Here is a 19,037-nt window from a genome sequence, read left to right on the forward strand (position 1 = left end):
TGTCATCAAATATGTGATTCTTCTCATGGTGATCTTATTGAACTGTAAGTGTCTTCTGCAAAGCTAAATCCAGAGCTGACATTTTCTGAATGACTTATTGGTTTGTGGAAAGGTAAAATATGTAGGCCTATATTCCCTCAAAACACTCCAGGTAGCCTAATTCTTATCTTTTTTTTTTTTTTTTTTTCACTATAAAATATATAAATATTGTAAGAATGCTGTAAGTACAAACAATATCATAAGCAAATGTAAATTTATGTAAACTCTTGCACTCTTGCAATATAAGTATAAAAACAGATGTTACTATTTGATGTGTATGTGCCCCAGACACATATTTTGGCCATATTTGATTACAGAGTTTAAACGCAGATTACAATGATCAAACAACGCATTTTTGATTGACAGGTGGCGATCATGGTCATGATTTATTATTTGTGGGAGTGAGCTTATAGCCTACTCTACAAACATAGTAAACATAATTTTTCCTCCTGGCTTCTGCAGTTAGGTTACTTTGTAGGCTAATTACAGAAGTGAGAAAAAAAAAACTAACAGCGTGGGAAAAAATCTGAGAAGTCATAGAGAGGCAGAAAGATGCTTTTTTTTCTTCTATTTTGTCTTACCTTTTTATTGCCATCATAGGTAATAGGTCAGATGATAATGTGATCTATTCAAAACTTAGCGCTATGCACTTACACAGCCCACACAATAAAACACACACCCACATAGGGTGAAATGGTCACTTGTCACTGATGGAGATTACACCTGCTCTAGTCATGAGCCAATCAAAATGCTTTTAGCTTGTAAAAACAACAAATGCCCATGACAGGGAAATATTGGCAGGGCTAGAATTAGTGGAATATTATTTACTAAATGATTTTGACCCTTCTGACCGGGCCCAGACAATTCATCTGAAAACCAGACAGTCCGGTGGAAAACTGGGCATCTGTCAACCCTATTGCCTAACCTTAACCAAAGTTTTAGTTGGCTAAACCTAACACTAACCTTAACCCTAACCTTAATCAAAGTTGTTTTACTTGCCTAAACAGTTAGCTAGACTTTTCACATGACTAACAGCATGTCCAAAGAAAATGGCATGTCCAATTTGCGGTATTGTCACAAAATCCAATTTGTGGTGGAGGAATATAATTTTCACATTATTCGTGTCCACAACACCTAGGGCCCTGTCTTACACCCGGCGCAAAGCGCAGCAAGTGTCATTGCTAGTTTCCGACTGACACAGTTGTCATTTTCACACCCAGCGCCCACGTTGTTTAAATAGCAAATGTACTTGCGCCCATCTTTGCGCCCATGGGTGTGTTGGTCTTAAAATGAGGTGTGGTCAGGCGCATTGTTGGTGCATTGCTATCTTGAGGCAGCGGAAAGCGATTGCGCCATTGACCAACAAAAACCTGGTCTAAAGTCTGGCGCAGTATTTTCCTGCTATTTAAAGGACGCATTATTCAGATAGTAAGATGCGCCTCTCTCTCTCTCTCTCTATCAAACACACACACACAACGTTACCATGCAAAATAGTAAAGGCCTTTTCAGAATTCTAAAAACGAGTATTGTACCAAAACACATTTTTTTCAATAGTCTCCCTGCAACGTACCCACAAATTACACCAGTATGACGGGCTACAGGGCGCTGGTAGACAGATGTGAAGTCTCCCCCTCTCCTCCTCCTTTCTTCCACTGACCAACTCAGTGCAATCAAAACTCCATGTAAAGTAATTTCACACATATGATTGCATACCTTTAGAACAACAGTGTGATGAGACAGAGCTCCTGGACATGAAACCTGAGATATTCTGTCTGTGGATAAACTGAAAGATTAATTGCGCAATATTGTGCTTCTGTATTTCCATGGGACATCCGTGCGTAAATCACATCCCCAAAAGGATTTAATGGACAGCTCATTATATATCTACAAATATTTCACATTTAGCAAATGTTATCCATACTGGTTATTTGTTATTTCACTATATAACACTGTAAGGTCGGCTGTAGGAAACGTGAGCTGAGCGCTGCGTAATGGCGCATTCCAAGGATTCCATGCAGTAAATTCACGATGATTGAAAGAGCCTGTCATGTTTTTTTTACCTTATAGTACCTAATACCTTATAGTTCGTTATTGTTTTATCATTTAATTGCTCAGTTCTTTGTTCTTTCTTCAGCCGTTTTGTTGCTCAAGCACGTTTGGCAATGTGCCTGTAATATTTAATATATTGAAGTATATTGAACTTCAGTATATTAAATATACACAGATGCTGATTTCGTTGCAATGTTTTTTTTTTCCAAAGATGAAGTTTTGAGGTAGGCTGTGGTGTTTTTCCCTATAGGCTACATTAGGTTACTGATGTGGTCTGTTGGTCTTTGCTTGGCTGCAGAAGCCTGTAGTCCAGATAAAAGCCGAGTGATCCACCATTTAAATAGCAATGCACCAAGGTGCAAGCGCACCTGGCTTTTAAAGGGAATGGGAGATGACACTGTAATTGGTTGAGTTCATGTTACGCCCAAAACACACCTATGATTAATTAAGGGACTTAGTACAACCCCTTTGCGCCTTGCACCTCACTTTTAAGGCACAGATGAATCTGGCACAAAGTTAGATATTTTAACCCCATATGAGAAGGACCGGACTCTGAAACACAGATTTACGTGCTGTGGACATTAATTATGTCCTCCATATTCTACATATATTCTGTCTCCATATTCCTCCACCACCAATTGAATTCTGTAACAATAACACAAATTGGATTCCATGGCAACAGTACGAATACAGCTTTTTCAGATAAAGATTGGCAGTTAAGTTTAGGCAAGTAAAACAATTTTGGTTAAGGTTAACAACAACAAAGGGTTTGGTCATGGTTAAATAAGAAAAACTTTAGCTCAAAATTTTAATTTCCTTTCCACTGAAGGCAAACGCATTCACCACCCCGACCAAAAGTCCCTTACTTTCCACTGCGCTACTTCAATATGAAACTACTTCCTGTTCGTGCCTACTTCACGTAACCGTTTCATGCTGGGAACACGTAATGTAGATGAACAAGACAAGGTTGACCTAGTGCAAGCCGGGCCATTGATGTTTCGCCTCCTCTTGGCTTTCGCACCCTAGTATAATACGTGTTCTGTACTGTCTTCTGCATTGTAGTGATACACTATATACAGTAAGTGGCACTTTGTAAAATTTTAAAGACCCATTCATATCTAAAATAATAACTATAAAGATAACCATAGCCTAACTGTAACAAGATTTAAATCGTTAACAGAACAGTAAACAGAATGTCTGTGTTCACACGACGGCTATAACTATAAAAACATCCAACAACTATAACTATATTGCTGGTTCCATCTCAGAGCGATTTTTTTGGATGTAGAGACAACGATAAAACATTTTCAACCAATCAAAATAAAGTTCTACAAAGGAAGGGGTGTGAGAATTCGGTAGTTCACTGCAGTGATGCCATTGCTTGCTGAGGAACTGATTACATAAGTCCAGAGGAACCCGGCGCTATTTGATAAAGACCATCGCCTCTAAAAATGTTGAAAAGAAACGTGACATAACTACGGAAGCTGAGAACGGCCATGCTTGCAATTATTTTTTTTAATGCCGTCATCTCGAGATCACGAGTTAATTATCTCGTGATCTCGAGATAACAAAGCTCGTTTTCTCGAGAAAACGACTTTTGTTTTCTCGAGATCACGGGATAATATGGAGAACTCGAAAGAGTGTCTGGTTCATTTGATCACACCTGATTTCAGCCTTCAAGATCACTGTCATGACTGTCGGGGAGGATTCATAACTGAACAGGAAGCATAAATGTGTAGTTTTGTTTGCTGCAGTTACATTTCCAATTTAAAAATCAGTTGCTACAGTTGTCAAGACGCCCTATGCATGCTGGCATGGCACTCCTGATCTCTGATAAACATTATAAGTAATAGGAGGAAACAACATTTTGTTTTCTCGTGATAACGGGTTGATTATCTCGTTATCTCGAGATAACAAAGCTTGTTTTCTCGAGATCACGAAGAATTAACTCGTGATCTCCAGATAACGGCATTAAAAAAATAATTGTAAGCACGGCCGTTCTCGGCTTCCGTACATAACAGTCGGGATCGGAAGAGCTCATGGGATTAGTGTGCTAAGTCTGTTTACTGACTTGGATATACTCGCTAACTAGAGTATTTGCTAGTTATCTTGCTAACTAACAAAATAGCATCATGTCTTGGCCAACCTGATCTGCTGAGGGCAAATGCGTTATTGTCCTATCTTTTTAATGTCTATGACAACATGGAGACTAGCCTCTTTGATCCACAGTAGATGTGGTGTTCAGAGTCACCTACTGGTAAAGAAATGAACAGCTTCACTTGGTGACTACCACTAGCTCTCATATAAACAGAGAATGATGTCATGAACGCGCCGAAAAAGAGCATTATTGATTCTGCCTGCTCCTCTCTATTTTGCTGCAATTCATGAACCCAAATCCTTCGGCTATGTCGTTATTTACTTTCGAGTAAAAAAAGAGCACGTCGGTAAAGTAATCATGCTCCATTTTTTCTCTGAATATCCGGCGCCAACGATATCGTTGTAGCGTGAATGCTTGAGCAACGGTGTATCGTTATAGGTTGTAGTTATCTTTATAGTTGTCGCTCTAGGTGTGAATGGGCCATAACAGTGCAAACAACGCGATACCACGTATACGACCATGACTGTGTAGGTCTTGATGCCACTTCTCGCGCAACTATCAACAATGGGTCAGTCAGTTAGCTATTTTCACTCTTCTAGGCCGGTCCCATGAGCCCGGCAAAAACAAGAAGAAACTGGGCTTCGGCATGCTAGAAATCTGTATCATCTTTTAAATAACTCTTTTAAATGCTTCTTATATGCACTTGCTTTTATGAAATGACCTTTAATTAATTGGTTTTGTTCCCTTCTGTGGCTCTCTTATTTTATATTTCTTACCTTGCTTTTATTGCTTTTTCTATTGTTAGTTGTTTGTGAAGTGCTTTGTAACTGTGTTATATAAATAAGGATTATGATACTATTATTATTAGCCCACCTCTGTATCTTGATATATTGCTGTTGGTGGCCCCCAATAGTGTGAGAACTGATGCTGGGTTGTTGCTACTATGGAGCCCCATAAAATCAGGTCTGAGACTGGGTTTTTGCTATAGAGCAGTGACTCTCAAGTTGTGTGTCTGGGCTTTGTTGGTAGGATCCTAACTCATATCATCTGTACTATTTTATTCAATATGCACCTTAACATTACCAGGGTTTGGGGTTCGATTTCTACTGGGGCCACCCACGCAAAAAAAGAATGCACTTTGGATAAAACCACGTCTAAACTGTTCCCTGGATGTTGATGCTCACCGTTCAGACATGCTGTTCTCCTGTTGCCATGACACACCCGCTATTGGTTTGTCTGCAAAAAATACATTTTGAGCAGCAGTACTTTGCCAAACGGAGGCTGCGGTATTAGCGAGTAATTGCTCTGAGCATTTCGTATTGTTTTTTTTTCATTTGTTTCAACATGGCCAATTAATTCTTGATATAATTGATCAAAATTTCCCCATAAAGTCCATTAACATTTGCCTGAGGCTGGACCAAACCAAGCAGCACTGCACACAGCACCTATTATCAACCACTGCTGACAATTTAAGTTAGAGACAGTGGAGTTAATCAAACTGAGTCCACAAATACACCTCAAAGCATCAAACAACTGGGCTCAAATCATCCCCTCTGCACTTAATGTCAAACAAAAAATGCCATTGTTGTACAGTGTTTAGGTGGTATTTATTTATTTTTTAAAACAAAAAGAAAACACTTGTTAGGTGTGATAGCTTTGTAAAGTTACCAAATGAAACTTCTTCGCGCCCCAAGCTTGTTCAGTTCATGAAGCAGAAGACATCACTTTCATTGACAGGCCTCATAAATCAAGAGTTGCCATGTCTGTTTTTTCTACCATATGCTTCCATTCTTTCACATTCTAATTCTTGCTTTCCTCTGAGTGCAGCAACTTTTGGTGGCACTGCACATATCCCCTCGTCTCCTGTCCCCTACCTCTCCTGTGTTTATACTTTTTGCTCTTTCACGCCCTTGCCTCCTTTCTCTCATGTTCCACTTTCACTATCCCCTTCAATGAAAGTTTCCTGCCACTGTGTGAGACACATCTGCATTGCAGTGCCGAGAGGAAAGCAGCGGCTGGAGGAGAGGAGATTTGAGAAAGAGACAGAGAAAGAGAAACAGCAAAAGGAAGTCTGACCTGTCGTTTAGCAAAATAATAGAGGCATGAGTGACAGGAAAGCATCACTGCGTGCATCATTTGGCATATTACATCCCCCCTCCTTTTTTTTTGCCTTTGACACATAAACACGCCCATTTAAACGTCCAAAAATCTAATACAAACACAACCATTTGCACCTCAAAGTGCTGTCACAGGGAAATCACAGAGAGGGTCATCCACCCCCACCTCCCTCCGAGCCTCTGAGCCTCCCTGTTATTAATGGCGTCATCATTTTTTCTCTGCTCACTCTATTTCCCTTCTGATGGCGGGGCCTGCTTCATCGTGTTCTGCCATGTTTCTGTAATTGCTCCAACAGCCTGCCTTATGCTGAGCATATACGTTTTTGTGTGTGTGTGTGTGCGCATGAAGTGCGTGTGTGTGCATGTCTGTATGTGTGTGTTTGTGTGTGTGTGTTGCTCTGTCCCCCCACCAGGGCCGGCTGGGAGTTTGTGGGGCAGAACTGCCAAGCCGCGGGCAAGCTCCACACGGAGTGAAATGACAGCCTCCAGGCCACCATTGGTTGATGACCGTGAAACTCTTGCGGTTAACGTAAAGCGAGCGACCGGCTGTCACAGTGAGGAACCGGGCTTGTGTGCAGCTCTGCCAACAGCACAACAAGCCCCTCTCCAACTAGACTCCGCAGTGCTGCAACAAACAACAAAGGGGCAGCCTTACAATTCATAACAACACCAGCTAAGCTATCTGAAGTACATAGAGAGAGGCACAAGACACACAACCACCACCATTTGTCACAGTCTTTCGGAATAAATGGTTTTCTTTGCTTAAATGCTGGTGGGCAGGAGTAAAAGCTGAGGGAGGCTGTTGAATGAAGACAGGGAGGCGAGCGTACAGGAGAGAATGCCTGGGCTGTCACACATGTCAGCCAAGGTCAGATAAAGTGAGGGGTAAGTGCTTAGAGAGGTGCGGGAGCAGAGGCCAGCTCTGTGGAGGAGGTGTGAAGGGGCGAGTGACCAAGCATGAGCACCGCTGTGCCTCTACCCATCATTAAACGCAGCCATTTAAAGGAAAAAAGCTCCACTCAAAAAGGTCAATACACGGCACTTCTGCAAAGCCCTGATGGTTTTATTTAGCCATCAAGAGAATACATTTGTGTTCGACCGAGACGCGAATGTAGATGTGTTTGAAGACACTTTCTCAGAACAACGCATTTTTATTCAGACGCTGAATTGCTAAATCTATTATTTTCCTGCGAGTGGACAGCTTTTTAAAGTTAAATTGAGGAGCAAATTATGTGCCGAAATCATGCTGTAGAGAGGGACGATTATAGACTCACGTTTATCATCAATTTTAACCTCCCTGTACTTAAATCAGACTCCTTTTTACCCCCTGCCCTCTCTCCTCTCTCGCTTCCTCTTACTCTCTCTCTGAACGCACACACACACGCACGCACGCACACACACAAACACAGTTTATTATGCAGTAACATCACCAGATCCCCTTAGGCAGCTGTGCATCTCTGTATGACTGATGAGGGTAATTTCTCCCAAACAACAGAATGATCACTTTGGTGGTGAGCGCTCCAGACCCTCCCTCCTCCCCCCCCCCATCTTCCCTCTCTCCCATCTTCTTTTTAGCTAAAAAAAAAGGAAAAGAAAAAAGCAGTGTGAAAGAAGAAAAAAAGACACATTTGTTACTATGTCTCCTGCAGTGGCTGGAATGGTTTCTTGAGATAAATAGCTCCCCCGTCTCATACATACGAATTACAAAAAAAAAAAAAAAAATCTGACAAAGAAATGGAGGTGAGAACATCTTAATCAATCAGTATTGGCACTTTCTGTCTCATCCATTGATTCTTCATTGACTCCATCTCACTCAAACTCTGGTAATAATCAATTCCAGAGTTTCCACTGTGCCAGTTGGAGGCGGGGGGGAAATGGGCTTTCCTTATTTTTCCTTGATTACCATAGGGATCCAATATAATACACATGCCACTGTGAATTAGCCTCACAGTAAGGACTGGGCCCAGCTACAGTGAGTTTTTTATTCTCTGTGTACTACTGTGTGCACCATGGGATATAGTGAGCAGAGAGTAGTTAGGACTTGTCTGCCTCTCTCTCTTGGCCTCATAGGTTCAGCCTCAGTGGGCTGTCTTTACCTATTCTCCCATCTGTCAGTCACACACAAAAACAAATCCACCTGTCGGCCAGGAGACTGGGCTGAACGGGACGATGCTACAGCTGTCTGGGCCCTCAGTGCAGAAGTGAGTGAGCCAGCGCCCTCCACTGGTGATGGAAAGCCCATTAAGATGCTTATTACCCCACCTGTCAGCCCTACCTCCTCACCTGCGCAGAAACGCCAGCGAGCTAATGAAGACAGTCATGCCATTACAACAGCACCTTGAACCTGGAAGTCATGGCTCTATGCTTTTTGTGGTCCTTGTGTCCTTGATCATGAGGGCTCTCCAACCTTGTAACAATATAACAATCCAAGCGTAAGAGACAGGCATTCTCACCGCGCCACTTGATTGCCTCAACAATGAAGCTTTTAACGCAGCATTATGTAAATTGTAATGGTCGCAAACATCTAATAGGATAAAGGCTAAGTACAGTGCAATTTAATGGCGCTGACTTTCAGCGGCTCTTTGAAGGATGTTTTCAATTATAACAGAGCTAATTTAATTCATTGTTTCGCAGCTGAAAATGCATTTTTAAAGGTTGACTGAGTCTCTATTTCAGAACTCAGGTTTAATCAGTCATGTACATTGAACACATGCACTGGAATGTCCTCTAAAGAGATTGACAAAGTTGCCGGGGATCTGCGCTCAGGCTCTTAAAGGGACATGACGGCCCTCCCCTCCCCTTTTTCCTGGGATGGCAGGCTTCAGTTGTGGCGGGAGGGCGTTCATCTGAAAGATGAAAGACCTGCGCCTTTAAGAGGGCTGTCTCCCCTTTCCCTCATGCTCCCCCTCAACCATACAGACACTCCTCCTGTGAGCATTTGTGAGGCAGCTCCTGTCCCTTACGTCTCTTTGTGGGGAACAGAGCAGACTTCCCAGAGCATCACTGGAGACGACACAGAGCTCCAGGGAGGACGCCCCGGGTTCAGACCTGCAGACAACCCTGGCCTTGCCTGCAGAGGAGCCTGAAAGGAGCAGAAGGAGAGGGGGCGCAGACCTCCCCAAGCTGGAGTACCTGATCCAGAGGTCCAAAACAGAGGGTGGAACTTAGCAACTGGACCAAATAGGTCAGATAAGAGTTGAGGACGGCATGGATCGGCAGATTAAAATCAGCGACGCTGGACCGGAACCCTAAGAAAAAGGTGGAGTCTTGTTTGCGATTTTAGTTTCTCTTTTGAGAAAGTTTTGTTGAAAAAGAATCAGCAAAGTACTCCATATCTTTTTATATATTAAGGATAAAAGCACCATATGAAATGCATACAACTGCAGGAAAGAGGATAATTTAGCTGAGTTTTTTTTTATCCGTCTCCAGAGAACTTTCCAAATAGTCATTTGCGATATGAAATTGAGATGCTCTTTAAAGAACATTTTGAATGGTCCCGACAGTGCTCTTAATTCACCAGCCAGGCGTTTATCTTATTTCTCCAGCTCTTTCTGAGAGGCAGCATTAAAGACTCCATTGATAGTGCTCTCGGGGAGCGGGTAATATTTCTTATATGAAGTCTTGAAACTTTGCAGCTGTTGACTAGAGGGAGAAAAAAGTGTCACAGAAATAAGAAAATGATGCTGAGCTGCTTTCCATGTGGGAAGAGTGTGTGACTGGACTGACATTACAGTGTAGCATTGAGGAGAGGAAATATGTTCACGGGGTGTGGAGTGGTCAGTGGCCAGAGCCATTACCTGACCAGAGATGCTGTCAGGCCCCATCCTGGGCTGGAGGTGAACAGACAGATCCAAATGGAAGATGGAGTAACCCCAGGGACCTGCCCTGCCTACCAGGGTCAAACTTATAGCAACGCGGGGCAGCCATCAGTTGTCAACACCGTGCCCAGCCACCCAAAGCCAGTCCCACTACCAGCGCCTCCCCCTGCACTCAAACTAGGGCAGGGGGGGTTCAAGAAGGTCTGCCGAACTGAGGAGGACAGCCCCTGCCCCTTCCCAGGACTGGCCTCTGGTGTGCTGGAGATGCGCGTGAAGGAGGGCAGTAAGATCCGCAACTTAATGGGCTTTGCCATGGCGCGCATGCAGGGAGAGAAAGGCATCAGCGGGGGAGGTATGAGCGGCGGTGGGCTCAGGCAGGTCGTCTTCACGGGTTCGGGTCGCGCTGTCACCAAGACCATCACCTGTGCTGAGATCATGAAACGGAAAGTGGGCTCTCTGCACCAGCTGACCAAACTGCGGTACAAGGGGGTGAAGGAGGTGTGGGAGAGTCATGAAGGGGGGACGTCGGAGATGACGGTGCACAGGACCGTGCCCTCCATCAGCATCCTTCTTTCCAAAGACCCCCTGGACCCCCAGGAACCAGGCTACCAGCCTCCGGAGACCCTCAGTGCATTGTGGGAGGAAAGGGAGGGTGTGGATGCCTCACAAACGGCATGCAAGAGACCCCTTGGTCCGTTGCCATACAGCGGTTTCCCTGACTGTAAGAGAGTGTGTTTAGGGGAGGGAGGCTCAGTCCTCCCCCCTCGCTGACTGGCTGAACTGGTGTCAAACAGTGGAGAGGAATGAATCAGAGGAGTTCATTTGGCACTGCCCTCCACTCAAGCACAGTGCTGAGACAATCAGAACACTCACTCAGACAGAACAGTGCTTTCTGAGAAGAACTGAGTACCAATTCCAGCCTCCAGAGGTCAGTTTGACTGGGACCTAAAAGCTTGCCTCTGTACATACAGCATTTATGGGATGTGTTTCACGGCACGTCCGACATGGTCTCTCACGTCCACAAAACTGTGATGATGCGTGTCGTGCTATAAAATCTTTAACAGATTCACATCCCATTTCACATCGACAAAAGAGTAAGCCATGAATTGCACAGGTTCCTGCTTGCAGTAAACTATCTATAGCCTGTGGACAAAATCATTTATCAGCATCATACCACTATCATCTCTATTCCTCCATGCTCTCTACTGTAACCTTTAAAAATACACAAGGTAGGCCCAAGAACATAAAAGAATATATAAACAGCTTAAAGCCATTGATGATATGACAAATGCAAAACATACCAATTTTATTTGTTTTATTATGAACTATCACGAAAAATAAAGTTAAATAAAAAATGTTTCCAATGGAAAGTTTGCTTTGTATTTTGTCTTTCTAACTTGCACGTCATCGAATTTGCTAAGCTCCAATTGAATAGAAAATCACAGTGGGCTGATCTTTTGATAAGAATAACAGCAGTGAAATTTGTCTGTAGAAAAAGCTGATTTAATGACATAGCTGTTGATAAGACACAGCTCCTAAACCAACCCAGCCTGACAGAAATGCCTAGGGCAGAAATACAGGCACAGATTATCATTAAGATAACAACACAACATCACACAACACAGTGGAGAAAGGATTAAAACTAGGCTTGACAGAGCTCCACACTACTGTGTTCCTGCAAAATATGAAACCAAGGCAACACGCTACACTCCCTCCCTTCTCTGCCTATAGGCCTATCCGCCCACCATATCTATTGTATAGTAGAGTCTACCTCTTCTACTATATTCTACTAATTCTCAAGAGAGATAATACGCTGAACTAGGTCTAAAAAGAGCCAAGTTTTCACGGTAACACTATGTACTTGTAGCTTGACAGACAACAAAATTGGAATGGTTGCAGACATTCTACAGTTGACGTTTTTATGCATTGCCTGCCTGCATTTTCACACCTTTTAGATACCATTTTAGTTGCAAAAAAGGTATCTTTCAGTAAACACTGAAGCTGAACTAGATGCTGTAAACTACTGGATCAAAATTCAACTCCAGGCAGAATGTAAAGTAGAAAAACATCTGAGAAGCGTCCATATCAAATTTTATGGATTAAAGATTTCTACATACATTTCTTTGAAGGCTGTCCTAAACAAAAAAACTGACTAACAGAAATCATTCACCAGAGAATTATTTCATCCAAGAGAGTCTAAGAACTTTTTTTTCCACTTAATCAACCATGTCTTCTGGGGATAATAACCTTTCACAAGTGGAATCTTGTCTGGACCCTTTTCTGTTGATCTTAATGAAAATCTGCAAAGGCAGTAGTCAGGCTAATAAAGTAAATTAATCAAAGCGACTCAGAACTGCGGAAACAACTCTGTAACAACTTAAAACAGAGGGAAAAAGAGAGTCCACTCCTATAGCATCTGTATCCGACTTCATCTTTTAAAGTAATACAAATCTGAATATGCCATATAGCGGTCGGCCAGCACTTCAACAGTCTATGGCGGACACAGCGATTAACCTCCCTCTCGATCCCATTAAATGAATCAGAGCAAAGCAGAGGACCCAAGGTTGAATAAGAAATGCTGCGACTGCAATACACCCCGTATGTAGCAAACTGTGTGTCCTCGAGACTGCTGGAAGGTTATCACTTCAGGTCGTTGTTATCACAGAGTTAACAGCTTTCACCCAAGAGCCTGTGGGACAGTCAGTCAGTGATGCAGGTCACATAGATAGCGCCGCTATAAGTAAATTTCAAATCGACCTGAATCCGTTATCAAGCATTAAGAATTCTGGGCCAAGTGTAAAATGCAGAGAGGGTAATTAGGGATAACGGCATAGCGTACCTGAGTGAGAGAACAGATAAAACACAGTGACAAAAGCATTATCCCGGAGCTAAATCCAATGTGGCTGGTACGAAATGGCATGGTGGAGGAGTCAACAAAGTATATTATGAGAGTGTGGACAAGGTTATTCACGAGCTGAGAGTCTATTTTGCCAGTAACGTTTGTTTTCAAAGACGCAATCAAGGTGGATTTGGAGGAGATACAGGCCTGGGCCTAAAATGTAACATTTCTGTCTCATCGACCAAGCACTCTATGCACACATTTAGTTACACTGACTGTACAAAATATTAGGAACACTTGCTCTTTCTATGAAATAGACTAACCAAGGGAATCTGAGTAAAAGCTATGATCCGTGACTCATTCCACTAATAAAATCCTCTTCAATCTTGAAGGGGAGATGTAGGTCAAAGGAGGGTGACACATTAAAGAAGGAGTTTTAAGCCTTGAGACAACTGAGACATGGATTGTGGATAAGGGGGTACAACTCAATATTAGACTTAAGCCCCTCAATATTAGCTTGTGATGTTTTGTCCACTGGGTGCACATGCAGTATTGTGCAGTTAGTAACTGAATAAATTTCTTCTTTTAGAGGTAACTGCTAATGCAGCAGTTTTCAAATACATCTGTAATGGATGATTTTAGTTAATAGCAACCTGGAAACAGAAATAGTGATTTGATATTGCAGTTTTTAATGATATTTAATTATATCATCATTATGGAAATGCAGAGAAATATAATGCTAAATATAATGCTATTCAGGAACAAGTTGTTGATTCAATGCTGTAGCGATGATCTAATTAAATAGTTATTAAACAGTAAGTTAGGGACAAGATTGTGTAAAGAATGACCGATTTTAGTTATCTTTTATAAGGGACACTACTCTAACCTCATGTTTACCAAAGCCAATAACTGCATGCACTGAATGTGAATAAATTCATTTTGAACTTAACGTAATGAAAGTGTTGGCACTCTATTTTTTCCCTCCTCTGCCGCTGCAGCAGATGAGAGTGAGGTCTCTGGGATGGCGTGGGAGTTCGCTATCTCCCAGCCTCCAGATGGCTCCGTCTTCTCTTATCTAGAAGAATGGGCGCTGCCTCCATTTTTCAACTCCGCTTATCTGGGAATCCTTTAAATTGAATATTTACTGGGCCTATGTTTTCTGCCCGCGCTAGCCCTCTGAAGTCGCCATTCCTCTTGCTTGGCGAGACAGGCCAAAAGGTTTTTCTCACTCACACACTCTCTCTGTCTGCCTTGTCAAGTAATGGGACAGTGATTGATTATGTGATTGCCAGGAGAGAATGGAAGGTTAAGCAGTTAAGCAGGGAGCAGTGGAGACATATTAATGAATGGCCAGAGAGGGAATATGTTCAACAATAGAGAAATGTACATTCCCCAAAAATGACAGCGGGCAGACCTCCATTTTATGTCAGGAGTAAAATAGATTAAATTAATCACTTTCCCAACACTCCATTGTTTCCCTCACAGTCTACACTAGAGGTTAAGAGAACACTCAAGCAGCCATTGAAAACATCTTATTGCAATACGACTGGCTGGGGTCTATCTGCATAAACAAGCCGTGCCACAGCTACTCCCTGGTAAGTGTCTGGAAATGTCTTTTCAAAACCATTTTGTGAAATGCCTCCATGTTGGATTAATCAGCGCAGCTGAGGATGTAATTGCTGTGCTGAAGTCAAAGCTGTAAGTGCAGATAATGAACACTGACTGCAGGGCTGCCAGAATCCAGGGCAAAAGAAATGAGAAGTTCAGAGACCAATATGTCTTCGGCATTCTCTGAAAAGGCCTGACATAAAATGAGGGCACACTGTATATACACAAAAATAAATACAATTTAAAAAAAATCACCTATGACTCTGTGACTATTAACATGGACATTTTTACAGCGTATGACAGCTGAAATGTGTTAAAAATTAAAAACAAAATTTGGCAGAATGACATTTAATGATTTTCTCAAGCTCTTTAAATTATTTATGCATTTATTTGTGTATTGACGTTCATGTATTCATGTATGTATGCATCTATCTATCTGTCTATGTATCTATCTGTTTTATTTCTTTCTCTTACATGAGGGATAAGTCTGCAAAGGTAAACTTAAAGACCAATGAGGATTTGTTCTGACTGTTGCTGCCCTCTGCTGGAGAAGAAAGTTCAAAGGCAACTGCAGAAGAAGACTGATGTCCTTGTTCAATGGCATATTTGAAGAAATGTTCCACCAAATGCACTAGAGGCTCTGCACAATAAAGCCGAATGTTCGCAGAATAGACTACCATTGTCAGAGATACTAATTGTTCCATCTGTAATAATGTTTTTGAATTATAACACGGCATTCGCAACAAAAAATGGGAGCTGTGGGCCATCTTATTTTCTGGATCGTTAGTGCCAATCCCCAAGCCCGATTGCTGAAAATGTGCTTTCTCTCCTATTTTAATCTCAATGAGTGCACGGCCTGCATTCTACACTTGTTGTTTCCCTTGAACATCATTCCCTCCCTCTCACAGTAATGACAGGACATCAGACTCTATTAGCTTAAAGAATGTGATCCGCAAAAGGGAAGTTCCCCCATACTATAAATATATGTACGCACTCATGGTAATGTGGGCCACTTTGGAGAAAAGTGTCCACTAAATGTGTTGATGTGAAAACGGGCGAGGCTACGCACAGTGATGGAGATTTGTGAAGGAAAGTGGGAATGAAAAGGAACACACACACGCTGCTCAAGTCATTTCTGCACCAGCAAAGGTTAGCTTTGTTCTGTTTCAATAATGTCCAGTAAAAGGTGGAGTGGAAGTTTGGAGCATAAGGCAAAAAAGCAAGAAGATAACATAATGATGAGCTGGAAATAGGGTAATAAACAGAGATTTTTCAGCTCACTTTTTAATGTGTGGGAAGCAAACCAATGTGTCCACATCCTTGAACAAGATGCTGACTAACCGTTTTTGTCTGCCCCTGCACTCTGACCCCCTCTGGCGAAATGTGTGCATGTATGGTGGAAAAAAATACAATTCCACTGTGTGTAACATTGTGATTGAACCACTATAAATTATTAGGCTAATTGTGTTAATTCTAAGTGGGCAAACCATGCCAAGTTGCATTTGTCATGCTCTCAGGTCGCTTAATGACAGTCTACTCACACATTGTTATGCTGACAGAGGGATGAGCAACTGCTGCCTCTAGGGGTTTAACTGGCTGCAAGTGTAATCAATGTGATTATTATAAAGAAGGTGCAGTGTTTGGATTGTATTTCACCCTTGAAACAGCAAAGGAGTGAACATACAGCTTTCTACAAGCTCTCGTACATTTTTTCTTTTTTTTTTTTTACATTTTTACATTTTCTTTTCTGGACATTTTTTTGTTAGTGTGACGACTGCTGTCTATTGTCGGTCTATTCTTTGTTTTGTTGTATTTAAGACATTAATATTGCATAATAGCAAACTCAGCTGCACAATGTATACCCATAATCATGGAAACACCCTTGCTGGTATTATGGCTTTTATTACCAAAACTGTGTAGTGACTGAATGTTTTTCTTCCAAGTAGAATTCAGTTAAAATAAAAGTTCACCACAAGAGTTGGCGAAGCGACCTAGTTTGAAACATTTCTTTTAAACATCAGATTGCTTAGTTGAAACTGATGCACAGTCATCACTATTCCAGAGAGTAGTGATGCATTTTGATACCACCAATACAATGTTTGGGGTCAGTTCATTTACATCTCAATCAATTCAGCATTTAAATTAAAAAAGCAATTAATTAACTTCTGAGATGATATTCTGAGTCAGAGCTTTTTTTTTCATTCTGACTTGTAATACTACAATTATACAAAAGGTACCTCTCCATAAAGAATTAAAAAAAAATACTTGATTAAAAATAACAATTTAAATTACTCATGGTTAAAGCATCTGATGCCAGTGGGTATGGTGGCATTTCTTAATTGAGTCGTCCTTGTTTGTATTAGGGCCAGTTCAGTTATCTGCACGCTTTTTCATTAAGGTTTAGATATAAAAATTGCCTACTTTTAATTGTATTCTTATCTTTATTTAGAAAATCCATTTTCTGAATTGGCTGAACTGAAAGTGACTTGACCCCTGCACCCATAGTGTCCACCACATTATTTACCACAAATACAGCTAACTAACATGGAGACTTTAGGCACAAACTCCCTCGTCCGACTGCAAGTAGCTCTGGTTTAACAGGAGGGATTTCTATCTCTTGTAATGCCAGTCATATTCCACACCAAGGTTTACAATGCGACTAAATGGTTTGGTTAATTTGAATTCAAACAGTGTCAGCTGGGGGTCCACTCCGCTCAGTGGGAGGAGTGGTAGAGTAATATCAACAGACTTGTGATTGCTCCATTGAAGCGGTAGGGTGCTCCAATCAGAACAGAATCACTCTCCTCATTACGGACTACAAGGCCAAATCTCAGTGGGTGGACCACGGAATCAGGCCTTGCATCTTTCCAGTAAAATTAATTGAAATTCATTTGTGGCACCCTGATGCTCCCCATCAACATCAGACTCATTCAGTTGCACCATCCAGCCCAAATGCATTTCCAGATTCAGCCCGAATGCATTTCCAATTTTGAACTCTGATTGTAATTCAGCCCAAATTGTCAGCTGCAGCTCAGTGTATCAAATGTCTGTGTCTTTCCCTTTTTTTCCTGGAAAGATTCTTGTTAAGGCAAAGCTAGATATAGATAGATAGAAAGATTATATGGCACTCTTATTGTTGTCTATTTAGCTCAGTGAAGACACCAGAGAGAAACACTGCTCTTTTGGAGCCTGTAGCTCAATAAAGACATCACACCCACCTGCTCTGGTGGCGTTCACCTACTCTTTCAAAGCAGAGATAGGAGAACTCAGGGTCTATGGCATTAACAAGTTACAGCCTACAGTTAGGCTACAGCAACACTTCAAGTGTATACAACTAATGATTGTGGTTTAGACTGGTGGTTGTTGGCCTTATGACCTGACTGGAAGTAATAATTTGCCCACCTTTGCATTTATCAGTAGGCCTACATGACTGGTATACAAAACAAGTCAGATATGTAATCAAACAATAGTGAGACTTATTCTCAATGACTACAAAATCAAATTAATCAAGTTATGTCGGCTTACCTGTTAAAATAAGTAGCCTGCGTAATTTACATAATCTAGCAGGATCGTGTCTACATGATCCTCGTGGGCCCCCTACCCATAGACCAGTGCTTCTCAAACTGGAGGTCAAAAGATAATTTATGTGATAGTAAAAAATAAAAAACATATTTTTACTATAGTAATTTATTATCATATGTAATTTTTCAGATTTTTCTATTTTTTTTTTTCTTATGAAAAAGTTAGGCCTACAAAAACAGAAACGAGTGGTTGAAACGGTTATCAGTGTAACTTCTTCAGAATCACAAATCTGATCTATCAAGCATATCCATCTGTGGGCATTACACGTGAATATATGTAGGCTACACCTGTCAAAACGCTATTGGTTGCTATTTACTTATAGACCTGTTAGTCATTAACAGCCATATTGAGCAATTCATAAGCAGGTCACACCAGACTGTATGAATGGCATTCCAGGAGCCGTCAAAAGAGTCCAATAAAATAATAATGCATTCCTACCTCTTGTCTTGTTTGTGTCTTGTTGTTGGTAGGCCTACATGCCCCAAATGCCAAACTTCCCCTGTGGCAAAATCATTATATCCTCATATCCCTCTCTCCGAGCATGTTGGTGCTCTAATTTGGCCATTAATGAACTCCCTGGCACTTAAAATATCACCTTTCCTTTTTTCTTTGTTGGGAGCTTAACTTTTGATGCTCTGAGGCCACTTTAGCACTAGCTAGCTTGAAAAATGTAAGAGAGTGCGCAAGACAACTCTGTTGACTCTGTTCGATTTTACAAACTGGGTAAAACTAAATTGTTGACCTATCATCCTATAATGAACCATTACAAAAATATAAATTGGGTCTACAATATTCCGGCGCAGTCTTCTAGTCATAATTATGCGACTGGTTGGCTACTTAGCCTTACGACAATACAGTAGCGGTGTACTATTTGGCCAGCAGGTGGC

General features: G+C 41.6%; 1 protein-coding gene across 1 annotated transcript; it reads left to right on the plus strand.

Moving 5' to 3' along the window:
* Window positions 1-10,058: 10,058 nt before the first annotated feature.
* Window positions 10,059-11,128, plus strand: LOC139650113 (uncharacterized). The gene has a single exon (XM_071526669.1). The coding sequence runs from the start codon at window positions 10,059-10,061 to the stop codon at window positions 10,890-10,892; it is 834 nt and encodes a 277-aa protein (XP_071382770.1). The 3' UTR covers window positions 10,893-11,128.
* The last annotated feature ends 7,909 nt before the right edge of the window (window positions 11,129-19,037 follow it).

This window comes from Centroberyx affinis, unplaced genomic scaffold (genome assembly GCF_046629955.1).
Source record: "Centroberyx affinis isolate AG114_WGS23_722 - 3 ecotype Tasmania unplaced genomic scaffold, CSIRO-AGI_Caff_v1 ptg001439l_1, whole genome shotgun sequence".
Lineage (NCBI taxonomy): Eukaryota > Metazoa > Chordata > Actinopteri > Beryciformes > Berycidae > Centroberyx > Centroberyx affinis.